We start from the raw sequence: 12,589 nt of genomic DNA, 5'->3' as shown, positions 1-12,589 counted from the left end.
AGATATTTTGAATAGATCAAATCTGCTCCTTTTGGTCTTAAAAAATATAAAATTGTAACAAACAATATAAAGGTGAATTTACTGTTTTCCTTTCATATTGCATTGTGGAATGGAAAGTCGCTTGGGAATTTTCAAGATACCGGAACAGTTTCCTAGCTAAACAATTAATTTTCGAGTTACAAAAGCCGAAGAGTTTTAATTAATAGTTATTTTATACATTTACTTTCGGCGAATAAGCGTTCGATCGTTCTTGGCGATATCTTTCCAATGAATACTGATTCAGGAGACCGTGCTAAATGAAATCACCAAATCGACCCCATTTTCATAGGCAATGCAACCACCGAACACAGTATAATATATTCATTTGCCTCGTGGTTCGCGAAAATAGTAGACATTTTGGAAAAAAAACATAAAATATGGCTCATTAAAATGAGTATTGAGAACGAAAATCAAAAATATTGATGAATGTCAAACGAGAACAGTTAAAAAATTTTTTGCTAGTACGGATAAGTGAATGGTTGATAGTTAAGCCCTCCGTCATAAATTGAAGAGTAATTTGCAGACCAAGTCGTGTAGGTGGAAGTGGTATGTTGAATATATCCCATAGTAAATGGTGAAGGGAATTGTGGAAACGGCGGATGGGCAGGGGGTTTCAGGTTGCAATAATATTGTGGCTGATTCATATAATCGGAAAGAATCGGACGGTGTACATTGAATAACACGGGTTGAGCACTAAACGGAGTCAGATATGTTTCAGGCATAACCATCGATTGATATTGTTTGTATTGAGAAAGAGGCGAATTATTAAAATTTTGGTACGGCAAATATGGTCTCATGGAAGATTTATAAGTAATTGCTTGCTTATATGTAGATACCGTCGATTCAATGAATATGTTCGGATAATCGGCAGATACAGGTACCGTCGGTTCATTGAATATGTTGGGATAATGGGTAGATACAGGTACCGCCGGTTCATGGAATATCCTCGGATAAACTTTAGATACAAATACCGTCGGTTCACTGAATATTCTAGGATAATAGGTAGATACAGGTAAAGTCGGATATTTGAATATGCTCTGATTATCAGTAGATACAGGTACCGTCGGTTCATTGAATACTGTCGGATAATCGGTAGGTACAGGTACCGCCGGTTCATTGAATATGCTCGGATAATCGGTACATACAGGTACCGCCAGTTCATTGAATATTGTCCGATAATCGGTAGGTACAGGTACCGTCGGTCCATTGAATATGCTCGGATAATAGGTAGATACAGGTACCGTTGGTTCATTGCCTATTGTACGATAATCGGTAGGTACAGGTACCGCCGGTCCATTGAATATGCTCGGATAATAGGTAGATACAGGTACCGTCGGTTCATTGATTATTCTCTGATAATAGGTAGATACAGGTAGTGTCGGTTCATTGAATATGATCGGATAATCGGTAGATACAGGCGCCGTCCGTTCATTGAATATTCTCGGATAAAAGGTAGATACAGGTACCGACGGTTTAGTGAATATACTAGGATAATCCGCAGGTACAGGTTGCGTCTCTTTACAGAATATGCTCGGAAAATCGGTAGGTACAGGCTGAGTCTCTTCATTGAATATGCGCGGATAATCGGTAGGTACAGGTTTGAACGTCTTCATCGAATATGCTCGGAAAATCGGTAGGTACAGGTTGAGCGTCTTCATCGAATATGCTCGGAAAATCGGTAGGTACAGGTTGAGCGTCTTCATCGAATATGCTCGGAAAATCGGTAGGTACAGGTTGAGCGTCTTCATCGAATATGCTCGGATAATCGGTAGGTACAGGTTGAGCGTCTTCATCGAATATGCTCGGAAAATCGGTAGGTACAGGCTGAGTCTCTTCATCGAATATGCTTGGATAATCGGTAGCTACAGGTTGAGCGTCCTCATCGAATATGCTCGGAAAATCGGTAGGTACAGGTTGAGTGTCTTCATCGAATATGCTCGGATAATCGGTTGGTACAGGTTGAATTCCTTCATCGAATATGCTCGGACAATCGGTAGGTACAGGTTGAGTCTCTTCATCGAATATGCTCGGATAATCGGTAGGTACAGGTTGAATTCCTTCATCGAATATGCTCGGACAATCGGTAGGTGCAGGTTGAGTCTCTTCATCGAATATGCTCGGATAATCGGTAGGTACAGATTGAGTCTCTTCATCGACTATGCTCGGATAATCGGTAGGTACAGGTTGAGTCTCTTCATCGAATATGCTCAGATAATCTATAGGTACATTTAGCGTCGCGTCCTTGGATGTGCTCGGATCATCGATAGATAAAGGTACCGCAGGTTCATTGGCTATGCTCGGATAATTGGTAGGTACAGGTTGAATTTCTTCATCGAATATGCTCGGACAATCGGTAGGTACAGGTTGAGTCTCTTCATCGAATATGCTCGGATAATCGGTAGGTACAGGTTGAATTCCTTCATCGAATATGCTCGGACAATCGGTAGGTACAGGTTGAGTCTCTTCATCGAATATGCTCGGATAATCGGTAGGTACAGATTGAGTCTCTTCATCGACTATGCTCGGATAATCGGTAGGTACAGGTTGAGTCTCTTCATCGAATATGCTCAGATAATCGATAGGTAAATTTAGCGTCGCGTCCTTGGATGTGCTCGGATCATCGATAGATAAAGGTACCGCAGGTTCATTGGCTATGCTCGGATAATTGGTAGATACAGGTGGCGTCGGTTCATTGAATGCGCTTAGATAATCGGGAAGTAAAATTGGTTGTCCCGTAGGTTCTATTGGTTGAATATGGATATCTTGGAGTACGCTCTCATTATTTGTTACGTGTTCGTGATCATGATTCGCGTCAAAATTGCCGAATTCTCTAGTTATCGCGGGTAAATATAAATTGTCAAAAATTTTGTCCGACATCTTTAAATCTGAAAAAGAAAAACAGGCTCGTTTTCTGCCAGATTTAACTAGAAAAACACACTGACGTTGAAACAAAATCAATGCGTACGGGCACTGTATGGTTCATTTTACGTGAAGCAACCAGGAAAATAAAGATTAGTTCCAATCCTATTATTACTATGAATATACACTCTGCGTATCGGCACAAAATAGTTTAAAAGCGGTCAGAAAATTTCATAAAATATGGACTCTTGATAACTTGGCGCAAACAATGACCATTTCTCGCTTACGCAAACCTCAAAGCTCCAAATTTGATGAACTTAGTTTTGCTGCATTAAAAATAGTTTGTATACTTGTTTGAGATATAACTAACATAAATATTCAAATAAAATTTAAATTACATTTTTCCTACCCGCTTGCCGTCAAATGATGTTGGTTGGAAAACGATTTTAGCGTCGGATATTAAATTTAAATCCTAGATGTCAAAAGAGCAATGTAATTCCTCATCGTTGATATATTAAAGTATTGAAATCAAATAAAAAGTCCAAAACGGTCTATAAAGTTAACTAGCCACGGATCGACATTTCTGCCCTCTAAAGTTATGCAGTAAAAAGTTAACGTCTAACGATGGATAAGATTTAACATTATCGCCACATCATCTGTGTATGAATGGTACTCTAATGAATTTTTCTCATATAAAGTGTGTCTCATTTACTCTTATTAATATGGTACAAGTAGAAATGTACTAGCTATCTTGAAACTTAGAAACTTTAGTATATAAACTAATTTTGAGATTTTTTTTAAAGATCATGTTGTATGTCTTTTAAAAATTCTATAAGGCTTATTCTGCACTTTTCAAAATTATGTAATACATAAGAGCTTAATAGCATATCTATAATTTTCTTTATTTTATAAGTATGTCAATGAGAAGTGTTCCTTGCTTTTTTAATGCACTTTACTTATCAAGCAGTCGTGACATTTCGTACTTTTAATTTACATTTTTTCTGTCTTCTCTTCCTTCTGTCATGGCGCACGCACGAGTTTAATTTGATAGGTACCTACCTTTTTTCTAATAAATAATCAATTATTTTTAGTGTTGTTACTGTTATTATCATCATCATAATTATTGTTGTTATTAAAATTAAATATATATGATTTGTATTTGAAAGAGCATTTATGTTTTTTCTTGTGTCTCATATTGTCCTTATAATGTAATAATAATCCCTAGATCAAAGTTGCCGTATTTTGTCCTAAACAGACAAAAATACAAAATCCAACTATTTATATTTTCTTGCATTTTACAGAAACGATTTACGTTGGAATCATTTTGCGAAGTTCCTCTAAGTAACTCACTCAGTATTTCCAATGGTTTATATTGAATACACTGTATAACAAGACCTAAAAAAAAATACTGACGCGCATCCCAATAGATCTGGAATCTATTGCCTTAATGTTTTACTAAGATCATCAGTACCTACTAAAGGATGCAGACTTGCATAACAGAGTTTCAACGACTTGCCCTTAAGTTAATGATATTAAGTTCTGAGCAGAGCCGACACACATGAACATTATTTCTATATTTTAACAAGAATGATTAGTAAATACTTATGAAAATAACTAAAAAAATTAAAAACAATCTCTGTTACACAAAACAAAAAATCGAAAGTGAATTTTTAACCAATTCTTAAACATAATATTTTTCTAATTTGCATTAATGGAAGAATCCGGCGACTTGAAGCTGCTAGATTAACCAAAAAAAAAAGAACAAACGGGGACGTGGCACGTGCGAATGGAATTTGCGAAAAACGCGATTCAAAAATCGTGTAACGAAATCTGTTGTCGCGCGGAACAGCGAAACGAATTGGAGCATTTTTCATTGCTTTATTTCCACTTTTTAAATACAAGCTTCCCGTGTTACGAAAAAAAGCTAAAACCTCGGTTAACTGACTCGAGTTGTCGACAGATGGGGAAAAACGTTTTGAAAATATTGCGCCTATTTTTATCAGCACCGAATTAAAACAAATAAACGAAGCAAACGTATAAACAAGACGCTGTGGCTGATTAAACGTCAATATTTTTCGATTTTCCAACGTGCAAAAAACTAATTATAAAGAAATGTACGACACACCTTTCAGGCACGAAAAGATCGCCCATGACTTCAAAGGTGCAACTGTGTATTCCATTGAATTAATTTCATTGTTTTCTTTTTGCAAGCAAATAAAAAAAAAACTTTAAAAAATTATTTAATTTAATTTAATCCTTTAATTGAAATTAGGGCGTCAAAACTATTACATAAACGAGTGCTAATCTATAGCGGTCTAAGGGCGGGGCTTGCCTGTTGCCCATCTATCGAGTTGCTACTACGAAATCGTGATTTTTTGAGGTACGTAATATACACGGTGTCCGACGACATGACTGCCATAGCTTGGGAGCGTGTTGCAAGAATAATTTATTATTACTATTATTATATTCTAGTTATTCTAGCTAACCTACAAACATTTGAAATTTTAAAAACCATATAGCGTTCCCAGTATTTTTTAATATTTGACATTTTTAACACAACGTAACGTGTTCGCAATGCGGTCTCGAATTTCAACAGGTTTTAATTTTTTATTTCGGTACTTCAAGTTTTTTCAACGCATCGCCATTATACAGGCTGTTTCAGAAGCTGCAAGCTCAATATTGGCTATTTTCTGACCAAAGAAATACCGATGTTCAAAAAGATCTATCTTATTTCCTGATAAAAAAATGAGTTTGGAAAATTACGTTGTTCTATAAAAACAATTTAAATTTGTCTAGGATTTTTACATGTTTGGTTTGTAGTTTCAAAGAGAAAAAAAAAGTTATTAAATTTACTATTGAACTCAAAATAAAATGGAATTAACATATAATTATTATGTTCATAACTTAATTACCATTACCGAAATCTTGTTCAGTAAAAAACCATTAAAGATATTCTTGTTTAAAAAAATATTTCCATATTTGGCTTATCAAATACCGCCTTCGTAGTTTAAAAACGATATCAAGATTATTATTAAACTCAGAACAAAATGGAAATAAAAAAATAACAGGAATACCATAAAAAGCATGGACGCATAAAAGAATACCTAATGATCCTTTCGGAAAAAGGCGTTTTTCTTTAAAAACATTGCATGAAGTAGTCCAACCGTCTTTTTCCTGAAAACAAAAACTGATAAAAAATAATATTCTAGGTACTATCCGAGACCAACAAATTTAATAACTAATATGTAGTATAACGCTCTTCCATTTTAACTTTAACGGTCGAAATAAGATTTCACTTATATGACTGGTTCTTTTTAAATGTAATTTTTAGATTGCTTAATTCTAAGGAATGTTTAATATATTACTGGAATGCTCATATAGAGCTTGCGGTCTTAATTGGTAAAAAGAGAAATGAATTTAATACAAATTGACAATGCCACCGACAAACATTTCTATCAGTTTTCGCTATTTCGAAAAATTTGTAAAATCACAAGGTATTTCAAAAAATAAGAGCACCATGGCAAATTTCCGAGACAAATTTCATTTCGCCAAGAACTAGCCACAATTCACCGAAATGCGCAAATTATAATTCTCTATTACCGCAGAAATCTTTCGAAAAATATCAAAAATCGTTCAAATAATTAGGTTACAAAATAACGAAATGTTAAATTCTACTGTTTTAATACCTATATAAAATTGTCTGCTAGATTTAATAAATTTTGTTAATACCAAAAGATTTTTATCGGCAGCATATTTTTATTAAAATTTCAACTTCCCCAGGGCAAGCAATGTTTGTTTAATATCGGCTATGTATACGAGCCCCAGAATTGTAAGAGAGACCGAAACTCGTTTAGAGAACCTAGCATGACCGCTACTCAATATTCAGGTTAATTAAGCTAATACTAATAACCCGTTTTTAAAAATTCAAATATATATTAGAATTTCCTTTCTATCGGTATATTTTTCTGTAAACTTTAAATAACGCGGCCTATAGTAAATTTTTATTAATTTTGCGAGTGTGAGTGAGTGTGAGAATTAAATTAATTTTTTATTTCTCAATTCTGGGACCACATTAGAAGTTTATTTCTGTGGTGTGCTCCAATAACAATAATAATATAATAATAATAATATTAATAACAATAATGAAAATAACAATAATAATATTAATAATAATAATAATAACCTTAATGATAATAAAAATAAAAAAAAGGTTTTTAAAACCATAAACAATGAAGCATTTTTTTTTATTTTGGTGGCAGAAAGTAGTTTGCCTTTTCATGTCTCAGTTCTTGAAACCCAAAAAATCTTAATCAAAAGAAAGAGTATATTTTGTCGACACCTTCTGAATGCGACGATTCGTATATCGAAGCGACAAAACACTCCTTAAACATACAACTCGATGAACGCAAAAAATAAACCGAAACGGAAGAAACGGAAACGAGATAACGAATCGTGGCCAATGCTTGGTAAAAACAACACATTATAAGATCACGTCACAAGCTATAAGGCTTCCTACACGGAAAAGCGCAAATTTTACCTATTCCTAACAAATAACATTTTAATCGCTAAAGATAAACATTCAAAAAAATATTGTCAATTGTCAAACAAGTTCAAATTTCACGAAGGTGGATGCCATTTGAAGAAACATGGTACTTTTGAATTCAAACGAAACCAGAACGACAAACACTGCAATAAAAGTCAGTAAGGCTGTTGAAAAAAACCTAATAAGGTGCAAATAGAGTCAAAGAATACTTTTAAAAGTTTTTTTTCTAGTTAGCAAACTTCATAAAAATAATCATATACACCTTCATGTAATTTATAGAATATTTCGGACCGTCTTGATTTTTTTCTCACAACTTATAATTTTTCTTCTTCGGTTACGAACATCAGATAAACAATAATGATCCACTAAAATCGAAGGAGTTTACCATTCGCCCAGGGTGGGACGGGCGAGGGGGCGTGTGTTCAGAAAATCGGCGATCGGATTTTATTAAACTTGACGAACGGTAATTTATACGGATTCCGTGCGAAGGAACGTAATACTTTTTTGTTATATCCCTTAACGTATCATTCTTCTCTCTAAGTAAGATAATTTATCAAAACAAGCAAAAAAGCCAAAATAAAAAATTCAACTTGTCCAAGCCAAACACATTTTTTGAACAATGAAAAATATATGAGAATAAATTTTTTATCGGGACCGACGGGGATAATGGCCAGAGAAACACCTCGCGCAGAGTAAAAGAATTACTTTTCACAAAGCTCTTTTACGGAAGCCAAATTTTATTTTTTTTTCTCACGTTGGGTAAACCAAATGCCCAATGATAGATGGACAAATCCTATAGATGAAACGGGGGATAGATACTGTGTAAAGCGTATATTTCAGTGTTTTATTTAATAATTATTAATCACGTTACAAACGCTTTGCCCATTAAAACAACTATCAACTTAAAATTCCCCAGAAGATTTCATATAAAATTTCCTTCCCGCTTTGAAATTTTACCATTTATGAAAAAAGTTGTCATAAATGTAGGTCCGAAAATGCATTATTTCCAAGATACAGATGTTAACTTTATTTTTATTATTATTCTTTTAAATTAATTCAAATATCTTGTGATGGATTTGTTTGAAATTTGGCAGCTTATTGCCGATTTGAAGATACGAAAATGTAACTGTGTTATGATAACAATGGTTATTTGAGCAACCTATAAAAGTATCGAAAAATGGACATCCTGTAGACAGGAGGTTTAACACATTAAATAATAAATTTTAAATATTGCAAATTTTAAATATTCCAAAAAATTGCTAGCAGATAAAATTAAATATTATTAATTATTTAGCAAAAGACAGTCAAGGATTCCAGAACTTTCAACGCAAAAATTAGCTGACCGCTTAAATATGTGTTTGGAGCATGAAAATTGGAGTATTGAAGATTGAGAAAATATCGTATTTTCGGATGATTCGCATTTTAAGGGCCGTGCCGCCAAACCGATCGCGAAATACAGAGCACGTAATTTAATGTTTTCAGAATAATTATGATGGTGCAAGAACCCTTTTAATTCCCATTCGACAAACCCTAACAGGTCATGGAAATTTATTTCAAATTTATTATTTATAAAATTCTGTATCAAGGGCAAATACTGAATAATGATAATAATAATAATAAAATTCCTGACTAGGATGGAACAATCTATAATGACAAGACTGAGAATTGGCCATACAAATATTACTTCAATGTACCTCCTGTGAGGAACTCCACCCTCAACCTGTGATTACTGTCCTGGAATTAAGTTAACAGTGAAACATATTATGACCGAATGCCCTCACTACTTAAGCCTCCGCCTAAAACTGAAAATGCCGAATAACTTAAGAAGATGTCTATCTGCCAACCAAACTGAAACGGCAAAAACACTTGAATTTATTAGATAAATTGGCATAGTTAACCGCATCTAGACCGGACTGCAACAACGACTCTCACAAGCTAGCACTAAACCTATTAAGATCCTAGTTTTATAATTAATCATTATCGATGTTACCCACCACCCCTATATACTGAACCCTGGAAATCTGATAAAATACAAAGGAATCACCTAATGGTCTAGAAGTCGATGCTGTAAAAATAAAATAAAAATAAAAATAAAATAATAATATTCATAATAAAAATAATAATAATTATAGTAATAATAATAATAATAATAATAATAATAATATACATTAGACTTTAGATTCTATTGGCCATTAAATACATTACAAGAACAAGAAATGGCAAGTCACATCTCAGAATGAAAATAAATTAACACAATACCAAACACATTCTAATAACATTCATAGAGAGCAACATAATTATCAGGTAGACAAACATTAAACATTGAAACAAGAATTAGTAAAAAATAATTTCCCAATTAGTATTTTGGAGGCGCGCTTGACGCTCTCACGGATGTACTCACCTGCAGTACAGAATGCGTTCTCCAATAGAAATTGTTTTATTATCTTACAAAATTTAGTGAATGGCGGATCCATGACAACGATTGGCAGAACATTGTAGTAATTAATATACAATTTATTTAACTCGGATGTGCGCAGACTAGAATGGTCCTGGACAATTAATTCAGATCCCCTGATGTAGTGATTGTGGCGATCACAGTGCTTAGGCATATCGTTCTTTAGCTCATGTATGCGAGTGACTGTATAGTAAATAAATAGTGATGGTAAGGTCAAAATATTAAGCTTTGAGAAGAGCGGACGGCATTGATCACGAGGTTTTGCATTCACAATCACACATATCGCTCTTTTTTGCACAAGAAAAGCCTTGCGGGCATGCACGGAACCACCCCACAAAACAATAGCGTACGCTAAGTGAGAATGGAACAATCCGAAATAAGCAAGTCTTGACATGATAGGAATGATTGACTTGTTTAAGTATCTAATTAGAAACAATTGACTTGACAGTTTGTGGCAATGGTGTTCAATGTGATCTTTCCAAGAAAGAGTACGATTGATCCAGACTCCAAGTACCTTAACCGGAGCATTGTTTAAATTGTGCACCTGGCTACAAGAGAAAATAAGATTGTTCGTTTTATTTTCGGTTAACTGTAGTTAAGTTTAAGTAAGTTAAGAGTTCGACCCGCACCAACCACGCGCTCTAGTCTTATTGGCCACACTATCAATACTAAGTTCATATGGGTTCCTAGCTCGTGATAAAACAATTGTATCATCCGCTTAGAGCGTAGTTTTACATGGTATGTGGGAAGGCAAATCGTTGATGTAAAGTATAAACAGCAGGGGCCCGAGCACCGAGCCCTGCGGCACTCCAAACGATACCGGCAAGCCAGAACTACTGAATTTTCCATTCACTTCGACACACTGAAGGCTACCGCTAAGGTAAGAGCGCAATAATATGTGAGGCATACCACTCGAGCTTCTGCATCAGCACTCCATGATCCACACAATCAAAAGCCTTCGAGAGATAGCAAAAGGTGGCCTCCGCTATTTCACCAGCGTCAAAGCCCTCGACAATGCTCCCCACAAGACTTAGCAAAGCATGCGTGGTGGACCTTCCGCCCCAAAACCAGTACTGTTCTTTGCACAAAAGTTTGTGTTTTTCAAAATTGTTCAGCAAACGATCTTTTAAGATTATTTCGACGATCTTACCCATTATAAGGATGATTGCAATAGGTCTATAATTTGAGGGGACGTTGGTATCTCAATTCTCGTGTAGTGGCACAATCCTGCTTATTTTTAACTGTTCTGGAAATATTCTAGTTTTAAACATCTGGTTAATTAGATGAGCTATAGGGTCAGCTAAAAAAGTTGCGGTTTGTTTTTGCATTTAGGTTGTAGACGTCTAAAGAATTAGACTTACTCAAATGTAGAATTGTGCTATAGACTAATTCACTGGAAACCGGATCCAGGAAAAACGACCTCGTGCGACTTGATTGCCTTCTCATATAGAGCATTGGATCATTTATTTGTTTTATTTATTTTGGCAGTAATATTCGATGCCACCTGAGAAATATATAAGTTGAAATCATTGGGAGTAATACTGCAATTGGTACAACAGCGATTAAGATTTTTCTCACTGTTAATAAGTTTCCAGCAGCTCCGACCAATATTGTCAGAGTTGTTTACAAACTGACCATAAGCTGTAGCTTTTGTCGACTGAACTTCTTTTTTATAGCGTTTATTTAAATTTCTATACTCCTGCCAATGATCCGGGCTGCCAGACGCTTTGGCCATGGCCTTTACATGTAAGAGCTTATCATGCAGGCAACTTAGATCGCTATTGTACCAGTAAATTAGTCTCGAACTTGTAGAGTTAACTTGTTTCGTTTTAATAATCTAATTTAATAATAATAATAATAATAATAATAATAATAATAATAACAATAATAATAATAACAATAATAATAATAATAATAAACTTTATTTCACAATATGTTACAAATACATTACATAAAAATAACATATCCAATACAAAGGAAATCGGCGTTAAAATAGGAAAAGATACTAGATTCTATTACAAATCTCATTTACTTACAATCTATTAATAAATAAGTAATTAAGAAGTACAGAAAAAAAATCTTCTAAAGAGTAAGGTTCTAAATCTGTTAGTAACATTAACGCTTTTTCGAACTAGTTTTTATTTTTAATAAGCACGCGATATGGCATACATATTAATGCCGAAACGAAATACATTACATCTGAACGTTCGGCAATACGCGATCCGCCTCTATTAAAATGCTGTCCAATTAAAAACTGATTTTTGATCGAATTTTATAATCGGTAGCAACGTATGCAAAACATCCGGCTAGTAGTAGCAGAAAAATATATATATCGCATTTCCAGCAACACTCGATTCAATCCCGATCGCGAAAATGATTACACGTTTGTTGCTAATAAAAAAAAAGTTTGGAAATGTAATTTTTTTAAACGCAAATAACTAGCTTGCGGGTTAACAGGTAAATATATATCACTTGCTTAATGTACAAAATATTTTTATTTATTATAGGACCTTCTCTTACGGCCGGTTGCCGAATGCAAAAAATCTGGGTCTGCATTTGGATAATAATCTCATTGATCCAGAAATCGTTTTACAAGCTTCGGATTCTCTACTGTAATAAAGATATTCTGGCCACAGTAATTAAGTTAAAACTGATTCCTTAATTCTCTCCTCCATTTCATACTGTATGGTAGT

At 34.3% G+C, this 12,589-nt stretch overlaps 1 protein-coding gene across 1 annotated transcript; it reads right to left on the bottom strand.

Moving 5' to 3' along the window:
- Nucleotides 1-497: 497 nt before the first annotated feature.
- LOC132695769 (cell surface glycoprotein 1-like) lies at nucleotides 498-11,050 on the bottom strand. Its single transcript, XM_060660225.1, has 5 exons — nucleotides 11,047-11,050; nucleotides 10,806-10,974; nucleotides 10,632-10,732; nucleotides 1,726-2,924; nucleotides 498-1,646 (listed from the first exon to the last, which is right to left on the bottom strand). Exons 1-5 carry the CDS (start codon nucleotides 11,048-11,050, stop codon nucleotides 498-500), a joined length of 2,622 nt encoding a protein of 873 aa, XP_060516208.1.
- Nucleotides 11,051-12,589: the final 1,539 nt, after the last annotated feature.

The sequence above is a fragment of the Cylas formicarius genome, unplaced genomic scaffold, assembly GCF_029955315.1.
Source record: "Cylas formicarius isolate icCylForm1 unplaced genomic scaffold, icCylForm1.1 PGA_scaffold_12__32_contigs__length_19106922, whole genome shotgun sequence".
Lineage (NCBI taxonomy): Eukaryota > Metazoa > Arthropoda > Insecta > Coleoptera > Brentidae > Cylas > Cylas formicarius.
Note: the sequence above shows the minus strand (reverse complement) of the source record. Positions and strands in the feature narration are given on the sequence as shown.